Genomic DNA, 15,114 nt, shown 5'->3' with positions numbered 1-15,114 from the left:
TCCAGTTACAATCTGCTTTTCTCAAAGTTTACCAATTTAAATGTCAGTCTCATCCAAAACACCCTCCAGGTAAACACTTAAAATTAATCATCAGGTTTGGTAACTCCTTCCTACCTCCAAATCAAATATTCACTTTTGTCGGTTGTCGCAAACTTCTCTGTAATTCTTGGCTTCGCATTATATATCTGAACCTACATAATGGGTGCATTTCAGAAGCAAATGACATTGATGTATGTAGCCTACTTCTACAGTCTTTAGCAATTATGGTCTCTGTGTTTTAAGTAGAGAATCAGAAACTTAGAAAGCTTTTGTCATTGCTTTTAGCCAACCACAATCTAATGACAGTTTGGAACTTGAGTCTTTTTACTACATGCAGATGCTGCCTTGGCAGGAAAATCTATTATAAATTTGATTTAATGTATACATTTAACATGGAATTCAATGTCATGTGGATAGTTGTAAACGTGATTGTCATTCATTAGAACATTCTAAGATACTTTTAATCATCATACAACCGTTAGCAAGAGCTTGAATTAACTTAAAATGATTTGGGGAAGTAAGTGGGATAATAACTAAGTGATCTGCAAAGTAACCCACACACCAGGCCATTATACATGACCATATGAATCTGATTTTGGGAAAGCAAATATTTTGTGTTACATAAATCTGATGCTCCTAGTAGGAAGGAGCCTTCTCCAAAGTGTTATGCTTGATCAAAGATGCATCAAAGTAACATACAAAATTTTCAGCATGTTTTTAGAATGTAACTTGATAATTCAATTACTGAAGAGGAAGGTGCATCTTATACTCTTTAAACCAGAAAATGATATATTATTATTTTGCTTGAATTATTAAAATAATTGCAGTTATGTGTATATAATCTGACAAATCTTTAAAATTTTATTCCATTGTCAACTGGGCAAATGAACATGAGTCATTACTGAAAATTTCCACCAGAAAATGGTTTATTCCCCAGCCTATGGTAATAATGGTAATCTGCCAACAATGACGCATCTTTTAGGGATTCTTAATTTGATGGGAGAGAAGGTACAGATACTTATAACTGAAGTCCAAGGGATACTCAAATCCAAAGTTTTCTACCTTCTTAAAGTGACACTTTACCTGAATTATTTTTTAGAAGCCAGGAAAAAGAGGTAATTAAATCCTCACTTGCATAAAAAATATCATGTTTTTAAAAGTTTCATTCAAGTATAGTAGATGTGAAATTCAAATCAAGGGATCTACAATGTCAGCACTGAGTGTTTTAACTCCAGGTTAGTAAAAATCCATTGATGTATATTCAGTTAATGTGTGTCTAAAAACAGGTCAAATGGAGACTTTTGTTATCTATTATTTTGTATATTAAATCATTGGAGAATCATATTAACTTAGTTAAAATTAAATTTCTCATTGTTGTATTTGTTTTTAAGTAGCATTAGTCGGCATACAAAATCATCCTCATGTTTTTCCTGATTACAAATTCAACAGTCATTTAAAAAAAGCCTTTGCAAGTCATAAAAATTTCTCTGAAATTAGACCCCTTATATTTAATTCCACTTACTTTAGTATCCTATCACCAATATCTAATTTTGGAACATCTTTGATTTAATGGGACATTAAAAGTTTTTTTTTATTTTGTTGTTTTTTCCCTGAGTTTTCCTTTTGATTATTTCATCTTTTTATTTTCTTAATCTTTATAAAACACTGAACTAAATACAGTTATGTTTTAGGTTTACATGTGAAATATTTCATGGCCATAAAGAGAAAAATAGTAATAAAAGTACAGCCATTATAGTCTGTAATATATAAGCTAGGACGGATGTCAGAGTAATCTAATAAACTATGAAGAGTTTCTGAATTGTGACTTATAGCCATTCTGTCCACATAGGCATTTAATTTCAGGTTTATACTACCACTCTAATGCCAAAGTGTAGCAATTAAGTCTTTTAATAAAATGAGACAAAAGGAATTTTGAGTCCCTATTCTTCTGATGAAAGTCTGTAGAGATGGGTTCTGTTTGAATATAGTAAAACAGATACAGTAACCATTAATTCCTAAAGATTTAAAAATTTTATTTTTGTATCTATTCACATCATTAAAATAGTTAAGATGTTGAACATGTTGCTTTATTTCTCTATCAAAACCTTACAAAATTATTATTTCATGTTATAGTTTTCAATTTTATAAAGGGTCAATAGTAAAATCTAATACAAAAGTTCTGCAGCTTTTAAAATTTTTCATGAAGAACTCTGTTGAATGCCTTTATAAAAAGGTTTATATAGTAACTTAGTGAGGAGAGTGAGGCATCAGTTTATTTCTCATGATAAATTAATAATGGGATCTATACATCCCACTCTACTTCTTCTGGAAGCTCAGAAATACATTTAATTTGCCAGTCACTCATATATGACTCCTCCCAAAATTATTTCAAAGACTTTATGCTCTGGTCCTGAAAAATATCTCTTTCATTGAAAAATTTCATCCTATATGCTCTCAGAAATAGTTTATAAACAATAAATCTACAAAAGAATTAGATCATTGGCTTTTTAATCCCAAACCTAACCAATAGGGAAAAATGACAAAAGTAATAATAAAAGATTGTGAGATAAGTAGAATTGTATAAACCTTCGGTTACTTGATTTATTTTCCTTCATTTTGATTGGTTTCTATGTTGACTTAAGTGAAGATGAGAAACTGCTGGTCTTATACAGGTATGGTCTGAGAGAGTGAGTGTGTGAATGAGCAAATCAGAAAAGAAGATCAGTTTACTAAAAATAATTGAGTTTTACATTTAAAATGAGTAAGTTTGTGTGACTGGGTCACCTTGCTGTACAGTGGAGAATTGACAGAACACTGTAAACCAGCTATAATGGAAAAAATACAAATCATTATAAAATAAAATAAAATAAAATGAGTAAATTTTATGGTAGGTAAATTATATCTTCATAGAGTACACTAATAAAAGATTCCATGCAGGCTTGACATGGGGGAAACCCTAACTCTATTGCTCTGTGGGAAGCAGTAGCTTGAGCTTGAGTATCAACTGGAGCATAAGATATGAATTTCTTGAACCAGATCTTCCTTATCATTCAGTTAATCATAAGCATTATAACAAATTATACCGTAAGGGTTTTTTTTCATTTTTTGTGCTAAAATTATAAAGTGTATTAATAAAATACTAGTCTAAATTCCTGCTAGCGTGGTATCAGTCTACACTCTTTTCTCTCTCCCCTTCAGATATGGAATTTGCTGATTATAGCCCAATTTCCAGCCTTTTGAAATACTTTATGTGAATTCTGTCATATTTCTGTTATCCATAGACTTGATAGTTATATTATCTTATCCAGGATGTTGATGAAGAGCACAGTTTAGGAAAGGGTCCCATGGCCACGACTAGGGGCTGTTCTCCCTGATGGCATAGATTCACACTTTAAAATTCTATGTATCTGTGCTGTTATTTAACTCAATTTTTCCTTAAAGACATTACCAGAAAATATAAGTGCCATTGCATAATTCACATATAGCACAATAATGTCACTCTCCCCAAATTACTAAACAACACATACAAATTGAGTTTACAATCTGGCAGCTATGCTATATTTATACAGTGTTCCAAATATGTTTTATACCTGGATCATACTTTTTAGCTTAAAGGAATATTTTTCCTTTTAATTAGCCATCATGGGATGAAATCTACTTTTCTCAGATTCAGAAAACATGTTGTTTGGTGTTTAGGTTCATAGATATGGCCACCCATCACACCATTTTAACAGAATTTGTTTTTGTGTTTGTGTCAGTAAATGGAAAGAGAGGACCTGATAATATATATACAATTGCCTTGTTTTACATGTCGGCACTATTTTTTAAATTTAATTTTCTTGAAGTATAGTCGATTTACAATGTTATGTTAATTTCTTCCATGCAGCAAAGTGATTCAGCCATACATATACACATATCCATTCCCGTATAGTTTCTCACAGAACATTGAACAGAGTTCCCTGTGCTATGCAACAGATCTATATTGACTAAGGCTTTTTTTTTTTTTTTTTTTACTTAAGCTTTAGTATCAATTCCTAGGTTTGATTCTTAAAGACAATTGCCATTGAGCAATGGTATTAACACAGATTAAAAGAACATAGTACTACTGAGAAAATCTTTATATTTTCAGTCATGCTAAAGATTTTTGGTTCACACTCTATACTTGAATGATTCTATATTTTTCCATGGGAAGAAAATCTAGCTAAGGGAGAAAAAAAAAATGTTCCTACAAATTTCACCTATGCTGGAGTCTTCCAGAATGTTTAACTGCCCCTAAGAAAACATTGAAGTCTGAAAAAGGGAAATATACATATTGGTATAGACTAGGTTTTGATCTTCTATATATTATACTGTCTTGTACAAATTAAAAATTATATTCAAATCACAGTTGATCACTTTCATGTGCTCAGTAATTATTAGGAACTTTCACTTGTATCTCTTTCTTTTATATAGATTTTTTTTTTTGTCTTTTGTCTTTTTTTGTTGTTGTTGTTGTTGTTGTTATTGTTGCTATTTCTTGGGCCGCTCCTGCAGCATATGGAGGTTCCCAGGCTAGGGGTCCAATCGGAGCTGTAGCCACCGGCCTGCGCCAGAGCCACAGCAACGCGGGATCCGAGCCGTGTCTGCAACCTACACCACAGCTCACAGCAACGCCGGATCGTTAACCCACTGAGCAAGGGCAGGGACCGAACCTGCAACCTCATGGTTCTTAGTCGGATTCGTTAACCACTGCGCCACGACGGGAACTCCCTCTTTTATATAGATTTAGAACAAAATCTGAAACCTGAGATAATGGACCTGCAAAATTATTCCTTGGTGTCAGAATTTGTATTACATGGACTCTGCAATTCACAACATCTCCAAAATTTATTCTTTATTTTCTTCTCTGGGATCTATGTGGCTCTTGTGCTGGGTAACCTCATCATTGTGGTCACTGTGATTTCTGACCCCCGCTTGTACTCCTTCCCGATGTACTTCCTGCTGGGAAATCTCTCTTTCCTGGACATATGGCTTGCCTCATTTGCCACCCCCAAGATGATCAGGGACTTCCTTAGTGATCGAAAACTCATCTCCTTTGGAGGATGTATGGCCCAAATCTTTTTCTTGCACTTTGTTGGCGGGGCTGAGATGGTACTTCTTGTTACCATGGCATATGACAGATATGTGGCCATATGCAAACCTTTGCATTACATGACCATGATGAACCTGCAGACTTGTATCAGGCTGGTATCAGTTTCATGGGCCATTGGATTTGTGCCCTCCATCAGTCAAGTAGCTTTTACTGTAAATTTACCTTACTGTGGCCCCAATGAAGTGGACAGCTTCTTCTGTGACCTTCCTCTTGTGATCAAGCTGGCCTGTGTGGACACCTATGTCTTGGGTGTACTTATGATCTCAGACAGTGGGTTGCTGTCAATGAGCTGTTTTCTGCTCCTCCTGATCTCCTACACTGTTATCCTCATCACTGTCCAACAGCAGGCTGCTGGCGGGGTATCCAAAGCACTCTCAACCTGCTCTGCACATATCATGGTAGTCACGCTCTTCTTTGGGCCCTGCATTTTCATTTATGTGTGGCCTTTTAGTTGGTTCTCTGTGGACAAGGTCCTCTCTGTGTTTTACACAATTTTTACTCCACTCTTGAACCCCCTTATCTACACACTGAGAAATAAGGACATGAAAATAGCTATGAAGAGACTGAGAAACCAACATGTGACTTTTCACTGAATTTCAGTTCTGCAGAGAGCTACATGTTCTTATTCATTCAGAAGATATCATTCTTTAATATGATTCTACTCAAAGATTTCATTCTGACATTGTATTAGTAAAATTTGTACTGTGTTGTTATATTAGGAAATAATTATTGATTCCTACAAAATATACATAATTTTATGATGCTGTCATATAATTACTCTAACAATATATATTTACTAGCCCTACACATACACTTTGTGTGAATTCTACAGTTTTTTCTTTTTTATTAAGCCAGATTTGCATTACTAACTTATTTTGTCTGAAAAAATGTTTAAAATGAATTTTTATTTCCTAGTCATATTCCATCCAGCACAGCAAGGGCTGTTTGTAAGTATTCACATGAAACATTGTCATAAGGATGCTAGAATGAGAATAATAATGCCCTGTGAATCTCTGTCCTTGTTTTAAAATATTGAAAAAGAAAACATGATTTGAATATCTTATTATTTTAAAAGCATATTTTTTTCATGTGTACGTGTATTTAAACTTTTTATTTAAAAAAAATGAAACTGTCAGTGGTATTCAGTTACAGAAGCTAATTTTTAACATGGGAAAATCAGTATTTTATGGCTACATATTTCCTAGTATAAGCTTAAGCATACCAATGATACAGTTATCATTTGGTATACATTGGATTATTAAATTAATAAATTTTCACCAACGATTGGTGTTAAATAAACATTGCATTGTACTAAGTTGATTCTGTCCCTAAGATGTCCCTAAGATGACTAAGTTGAGTCATCCAGTAGGAAGCATTTCCTGGAATTCCAAGGATTCAGATTTTATGCTGAGTTTTGAATGCCTTTGGATGATGCCTAAGGGAAAATCATAAGAAAACATTAAATTTGGTATTAACTAAATTAATATTCAAAGAAGTCAAGAAATTTTCTCATAAGGTGATTCTGAAATATGAAACCAAAGAGAAAATTAGGTAGTGCCTAAATTACCTGGAGTAACTAGATGAAACTTCCAATAATTTTGGACATTGTCTTTAATTAGGAGAAGCATGCTCCTGGATACTTCTGATTTCCCTTATGACTACAGTCATACACGTGTCCATAAACACTAAAAGTACACAGAAGGAAAACAACTTCTGCCTTAGGATAACTTTCTCTGCAGTCACCTCCCTTGCCATTGTGATAACACTGTGTTTTGACTTTACAGACTTTGGATATGGCCAATTTTATAATTACACTCATTTTTGTGAACATTAAAAGATCTTAAAAGGAAATCAATATCTGTCCTAGGATTAATTTATTGGGTTTTATTAACGTAATGCTGATGTTTTACTTTACAGATTTTGGACATAGCTATTTTTACCATCAAAGATATGGCTAATACTATTTACACATCTATTTATTCAGTTAATAAATGTTTGTCAAGCACCCCTAGCACTGAGCTATTCCCAATTTAGTGGAATAAAGTCAATTATGTAGATAAACACAAAGTATCCTTTGAAATTAGAGCAATAATAGAAATAAACATGATGTGCTCTGAGAGCACATGAGAGGGAAACTAACCCATTTTTGATGTTTAGGAAAGACTTCAATTATTTTTTTTTCTTCCTAGGATTCTGGATTCTCTTCTATTAATGCACACACACACACACACACACACACTCATGTGCGCACACACACACACACACACACGGTGCATTTTTAGTTTAGCATACTGCCAGTCATACAGTAAGTGCCCAAATAGATGCTAGATCCATTAAGATGTTTCTGCCTTTTTAGAACTACTCAGTATGTCCCATCCCCAATTTCTGTTCAAACTCTCCAGGTTGCTTTATCTGGATCCATGAGGATGGATGTGGACCATTGTATTATCAGTCTAGGTGCAGAAATACCTGGGTTTAGTTGTTTGGGCATAGGCATGGAGAAATATCCTTTTTTACTGTATGTTGCCTCAGGTAATTCTAATTCACAATCATGATTGAGAACCACTGAATAATTGCTGACATTTTCAATCTATAGGCATAGCTGCTATTAAGGGATGGTTGGAAGGATTTTCTTATGAAAGCGGTCTCTACTGCTGGATTAGGACGTATTCTTAGAAATATATCACTAGGGGAAGTTCCCATTGTAGCTCAGTGGTAACGAAACTGACTAGTATCCATGGGGATACAGGTTCGATCCCTGGCCTTGCTCAGTGGGTTGAGGATCCAGTGTTGCCTTGAGCTGTGGTGTAGGTCACAGACATGTCTCAGATCTGGCATTGATGTGGCTGTGGTGTAGACTGGCAGATACAGCTCCAATTCGATCCCTAGCCTGGGAACTTCCATCTGCCATAGATACAGCCCTAAAAAGACAGAAAAAAAAATTTATCACTAGGATATACTAATTAAAATTTTGTGCTGTAAAAATGACATTGTTTTTGGTCAGAAGACTAAGTCATTAAGTACTTTCTGTGAAGTTGATATCATTTTAAACATTCCTTATTTAACTGCAAACATTAAGAGATCTCCGTTGAATATCAATTTTTAAATGTAAGTATTAAAGTAGCATTTAAATCAAATTATTCTGTCTAATCTTATAATGTAAGTCATTTCTAAATGTTAAATTATGAAAAGAAACCCCCCGAATTCAAGGATTTCCATTTTAAGTAAAATTCCATTCCTGTACATGGGGAAATAATTTTTTCATTTCTGTCTCTTCCTCTTTGATCTCAGATGAACTTTGAAGAAGAAAAGTTTAGAGAATTTTCTGTAGAGCAAAATGTATCTCCATCCATAGCTTTTCCTGGCATTGCCCTCTTTCATCAGGAGGAACTTGAGGATTTTCCCAAGGAAGTGACTCATATCTGTAGCTCTAAGGTTCTGTTTAAGAAACACTTTATCCACAGTTTCCAATATCTAGAATCTGACTTTCTCTCTAGTAATAAAATTCTTGTTTTATATATATAATATAATATAATAATATTATATGTATAATATTCTTGTTATATATATCCACACATATACACACATGTTTAATTCTTGTTTTATATGTATGCATGGATAATCTTTATTAAAATATAGTTGATTCACATTGTTCTGATGATTTCTGCTGTACAGTAAAGTGACCCAGTCAAATGTATATATATGTTCCCTTTCTTATATCATCTTCCATCATGTTCTATCCCAATAAATTGGATGTTGGAAAGATGAACAAGAAAACTCAAAGGTGAATTCACAATTTTGCTCAATTATAAACTGAAAGCATTGACTATAGGTAGTAGAGAGTAGTTCAGTTGCCAAATCTGGAGATGTTTTAGCAGTATGATAATATTTTTTACATTCTGTCAAGTGATATTTTGTATGAATTAGGAAAATAAGATAATTTTTTTTCATTAATATACTAATACAGGATTAGAGTGAGAAATTCAGTAAACTTTAACCATCTTTGGATAAATAATGCCAGGATAAATTCTACTTTGGTTAAGGAACATGAATACAATATTTGCTTGAGACTGTTATCTTTGTTGCATCTGTTATAATAATTACTGAGATTGATTAGAACTTTATGTTACCTTCTTTTTCCATTTGGCATTATAGTGGTCCCATAAAAATAAAGAACTTTCTCTTTTTGGAACATTTTAATATAAGGGAAGAAATGTATTTCCCAGAAAATTTAGTGAGATCATATATAAAGCTTTAACAGCCCAGTACCTTGTGAGAGAGATTAAGTAAGAGATAGTATTGCTACCAAAATTCAGGTTTTTTTTTTTTTTTTTTGGTCTCATTTTTATTTTGATCTTTCTAGAAGCTTGTCTTAATACTAATCAAATAAGTAACATTTTATTCAATATTTCTACCATTTGTAGGCAAATATTTTTTTTGAAAAATTACGTACAGAGGAGCATACAAATAGCAATTGCAAAGCTCAACAAAATTTCGCAGAATGAACACACCTGTATAACAATTACTCAGACTGAGAAACATTACCAGAATATCTGAAGCTCCCTCACTCCCCTTCTATTCTCTACCCACTAAGGGTAACTACCATCATGGCTTTTATATATGTACTTATTTTTCTTTTTATGGCCGCACTCGTGGCACATGGAAGTTCCTGGGCTAGGGGTTGAATCAGAGCTGCAGCTGAAGCCTTCCCCACAGCCACAGCAATGCCAGATTGGAGCTGCATCTGCAGCCTACACCACAGCTCTTGGAATGCTGGATCCTTAACCCACTGAGCAAGGCCAGGGATTGAACCTGCATCCTCATAGTGATATCGAGTTCTTAACCTGCTAAGCCATGGTGAAAACTCCCACAATTATGACTTTTAATGCATACATTATATTTTTCTTTTCTTGAACTTACAGAAATGAAATTATATAACATGTACTTGTGCCATAATTATGTCATCTGTAAATAACAACTTTGTCTTTTTGTTTCCAACGATTATGGGTTTTAAATTTTCCTTATCCTAGTGCCTACAAAGAACCTCTAGCAAAATGTTATATATAAATGGTAGTATTGAGAATCTTTGGTTCACTTCCTAGCTCATGTGAAAATCTTTTCAAAACCTCATATACTGATATTTTCAATAGATCTTTGTTAATATCCTCTTTAAGAGTAAGGAATTTCCTACTATTCTCAGTTTGCTAGAGAGTTTTATCTTAAATGAATGATGAATTTCATCCAATACACCTTCTACAACTAAGAATTGAATGAACATCTAATTTTTATTTTATCTTTTGCTTTTGATGCTATTACATGCACCATGGTTTTAGGACTTTTCTTTTAATAACATTTTCAATTTTTGCATTGCCAGTGTGTAGAAATACAATGGATTTTTAAAAACTTTTTATTTTACAACACAGTATACAAGTGTTGCAAAAATGGTGGAGCGGTCATGTGTACTTTTCACTTAATTTCTCTCAATGCTCATAATTAATATGACAATAGTATGGGAGCAAATCAAGGAAACTGGAATTTTATGTATTTATATTATTCTATGCCGTTTTATCACTTGTTAGATTCATGTAACCACCAATCCAGTTAAGAGCTAGAACTAGTCCATTGCCACAGTTATCTCCCTCATGCCCATTCCCTCCTTAATTTGTAACTTCTGGAAACAACTAATCTGTTTTCCATCTCTATAGTTTATCATTTAAACATGTTACATAAATAAAATCATATAGTACAGTGACTTTTGATATTTTTCCATTTAGCATAATGAGATCATCCAGATTGTTGCAAGATCAATAGGCCATTCCTTTTTATGCTGAGTAATAGTCCATGTTATAGATGTTGTATAGTTTATTTTTAACTTTTTATTTATTTATAATAAACATTATATATTAATATTTTTATTTACAATTTTGGGCCAATTGATGCTGTACAGCATAGTGACCCAGGTATGTGTTTGTGTGTATGTATTCCTTTTCTTGTATTGTATTGTTTTATTATTATTTACGTTTAGGGCTGCACATGTGGCACATGGAAGTTCCCAGGCTAGAAATCCAATCAGAGCTGCATCTGTGGGCCTACACCAAAGCCACAGCAACACAGGATCCAAGCCTCGTCTGTGACCTACACTGCAGCTCACGGCAATGCTGGATCCTTAACCCACTGAGTGAGGCCAGGGATTGAACTCACATCCTCATGGATACTAGTAAGGTTCGTTACCACTGAACCACAATGGGAACTCCCATAGTATTTCTTACATTATTTAATCACACACTTATTGAGGCACATTTTGGTTTTTAAGGTTTTGATTATTACATGTAAAAGTGCTAAACATTTGTGTTCAGCTTTTAGTATGGATATAAATGTTAATTTCTCTGTGTAAATGTCCAGGAGTTCTATTTCTAGGACACATGGTAACTGTGCTTTTAGTCCATTTAAAAAACTGGTCAAATTATTTTGCATTCAATTGTACCGTTTTACATTTCCATTAGAAGGTATGAGAAATTTAATTTCTCTGAATCCTCACCAGCATTTACTACAATAGAGTGTCTTTCTGACTTATTTCACTTAGCCCACAAGATTTATCCACATTGTCACAAATGGCAAGAATTATATTTCTTTCTCATGGAAGAATAATATTCCATTATATATAATATATAGTATATTAAACATTTAATATATTATTATATCATATTATTATAGTATATAATGTATATATATCTATCTTCTTTATCCAGTCATCTGTTGACAGGCACTTAAATTGTCGCCATATAAGTCAGATCATTTATGTTTTGCTATTGAGTTGCATACATTCCTTATATGGTTTTAGTACTAACTCCTTATCAGGTTTGTGATTTACAAATATTTTCTCCCATTCAGGGTGTTGCCTTTTCATTTTGTCCTTTCTTTGGCTGTACAGGAGCTTTTTAATCTAATGTAATCTCACTTGTTGATTTTTGCTTTTGCCTTTGTTTTTTGTACATTCATTATCATATCCTAAAATCAATGTTAAGATCAATGTCAAGGAGCTTTTTTGCCTATATTTTCTTCTAGGAGTTTTGTGGATTCAGGTATTACACTTAACATCTTTAATTTACTGTGAGTTAATTTTTGTGAGTGGGTAAGACAGGGAGGGGTCAAATAGCATTCTTTTGCATGTTTCCCAACATCATTTATTGAAGAAACTATTCTTTCCACATTGACTATAGTTGGATCTTTTGTCAAATATTAGTTGACCATACATGTGAAGGTTTATTTCTCAGTTCTCAATTCCATTTCACTGCTCCGTGTGTCTATGACTTTAGCCAGTTTTGATTACTATAGCTTCGTGGCATTGTGTGAATCAGGAAGCTTGTTGCCTCCAACAGTGTTTTCATTCTCAGGCTGTCCTTTTCAAAGTTATTAGTGATTCATAAAAATTCATTTTCTCTTTTGTGAAAAATATTGTAATTTTGATAGGAATTACATTAAATTTTTTTGTCTTTAGATAGAATGGACGTGTTAACAATATTAATTCTTCCAATCCATGATTATAAGTGTTTTTGATGTGTGTGTGTGTCTTCTTCAATTTCTTTCATCAAATTTTTATAGTTTTCATTGTACAGATCTTTCACCTACTAAGCATTTTCTGTTTTTGATGCAATTGTAATTGAGATTGTTTTCTTACTTCCTTTTCAGATATTTGGTTGTTAGTGTATAGAAACAAGCTTGACTTAACTGTGTTGATGTTGTATCTTGCAACTTTTTTGAGGTCATTGGATAGTTCTAGCAGCTTATTGGTGGAGTTTTTACAATTTTATATTATATAGGATCATATTATCTGCAAAGACAACTTCACTTTTTACTTTCTGATTTAGATGTCTTTTATTCTTTTCCTTAACTAATTGTTCTAGATAGGACTTCCAGGACAGTGGTGAATAGAAATTATAAGAAGAGCGAGCTTATGTTGTTTCTGATCCTAGAGGATAAGCTTTCAACCTTTCATTGCTGAATGTGATATAAATTGTAGGCTGCCATAGATTGTCTTTATTATCTTGTTATTTGTTTCTCTCTCCCAAATTTATTGATTCTTTTAAATCACGAAAGGATATGTTATTTTGTCAAATGCTTTTTCAACATCTATTAAGATGATCATATAATTTTTATCTTTTCAATTAAAATGTATACTGTATTTATTAATTTACACATGCTGAACTTCCCTTGCATGCCAAGCATAAATCATACTTGATCATGGAATAAGTACCTTTTAATATGCTGTTGAATTGGATTCGCTAATAAAATTATAGGCTTCCTATGTGGTTTCTAATGACACAAGTAGAGAGGGTTTTATTAATGTATAGGCTATGCATCCAGTCTTTGCAGAAAGAGATGGAGTTAGGTTCACTTTGATTTGTGGAATGTGGTTGTGTAGGGAAGCTGTAGTCTAAATGTTTTCTGTTTTTGTGGGCTGCTCTTTTACTTGCCCTCTTTGTCTAGAAAGAACTCTCCAAAACTATCACACATTTAAGTCACCCATACTCCAGTAAAACTTACATGAAACAGAAAAGAAAAAAAAAAAAAAAAAAAAAAAAGAGATGTCTTTTATTGAGGATATTTTTTTTCTGTACCTGTTAGCATTCATGTGTTGTCTGTTCTAACACACAGTCAGGCTTATATGAGAAAAAAGAAATGACAAAATTCAAAAAGGAGAGTTCCCTTGGACTTCCCGTGTGGCTCACAACAAAAAGGGGAGTTCCCACTGTAGCGCAGTGGGTTAAGAATCCAACTGTAGTGGCTCAGGTCACTGTGGACATGTGAGTTTGATCCTCGGCCCAGCACAGTGGATTAAAGGATACCATGTTGCCACAACTGTGTTGTAGTTTGCAGCTGCAGCTCAGATTCAATCCCTGGCTTTGGGTGATGCCATTAAAAAAAAAAGTCAAAAAGGAAAATTATCGCCATATCGTTACTTGGATCTTGAAGTCTCGACTCTCTTACCTCCATCGTTCAGTTTTCTTTGCATAAAATGTCCAGGGTTGTTAGATGTACTTAGTGGAAGGAATTCAGAAAAGGACATCTATTCTAACTCATCTCACATCTAGAACTCTACAACTGATTTTAAAATATTGACTTTTATCCAGTGATTATGCTAAACTCACTTCTTATTAATTTGACTTTTTGTAGATGCCTTTGGATTTTCCATATATATATATATATATATATATATATATATACATACACATATACATATATATATATACATATACATATATATATACACATATGTATATATATATTCATACATTGTAAATTGAGTCTTTAATTTCTTCCTTTCCAATTTTAATCCATTTTATTTCCTTTTCTTTGTTCATTACACCATCTGACCCTCCAGAAAAATATTGAATTAAAGTAATAATGTGGGATTTTTATCAATTTCCCATTCTCAAGTTGATTTTTTTTTTTGGTTTTTTTTTTTTTTTTGTTTTTGCTTTTTTAGGGCCACACCTGCAGCATATGGTGGTTCAGAGGCTAGGGTCAAATTGGAGCTACAGCTGCCACCCTACTTCATAGCCATAACAATGTGGGATCCAAGCCGCATATGCACCTACACCACAGTCTTGGCAATGCCAGATCCTTAACCCACTGAGTGAGGCCAGGGATCAAAGCCACATCCTCATGGATCCTAGTTGGGTTTGTTAACTGCTGAGCCATAAAGGGAACTCTGACATTTTTTTTTTTATTTCAAGAATAATATTTATTTTAAGGTATTTGTGTAAACACTATTTATCAGATTATGGTCCCCTAGTATAAGAATCCATGGTGGTGTTAGTTTACAATTTATTTAAATAAATTCATGCTGAATAAGTTTTTTTACTATATCAAGATATATACATCTTTATTACATGAATTTATTTTTTTAATGCTAAAATAGCCTTATATACCTGGATATCATA

General features: G+C 33.2%; 1 protein-coding gene across 1 annotated transcript; it reads left to right on the top strand.

Moving 5' to 3' along the window:
- Positions 1-4,815: 4,815 nt before the first annotated feature.
- LOC110258185 (olfactory receptor 4K14-like) lies at positions 4,816-5,832 on the top strand. The gene has a single exon (XM_021081361.1). The coding sequence runs from the start codon at positions 4,831-4,833 to the stop codon at positions 5,761-5,763; it is 933 nt and encodes a 310-aa protein (XP_020937020.1). The 5' UTR covers positions 4,816-4,830; the 3' UTR covers positions 5,764-5,832.
- The last annotated feature ends 9,282 nt before the right edge of the window (positions 5,833-15,114 follow it).

The sequence above is a fragment of the Sus scrofa genome, unplaced genomic scaffold (assembly GCF_000003025.6).
Source record: "Sus scrofa isolate TJ Tabasco breed Duroc unplaced genomic scaffold, Sscrofa11.1 Contig1518, whole genome shotgun sequence".
NCBI lineage: Eukaryota > Metazoa > Chordata > Mammalia > Artiodactyla > Suidae > Sus > Sus scrofa.
Note: the sequence above shows the minus strand (reverse complement) of the source record. Positions and strands in the feature narration are given on the sequence as shown.

Excerpts from the sequence above, each read along its gene's own strand:
- LOC110258185 (XM_021081361.1), top strand. The coding sequence starts at position 4,831 with ATGGACCTGCAAAATTATTCCTTGGTGTCAGAATTTGTATTACATGGA.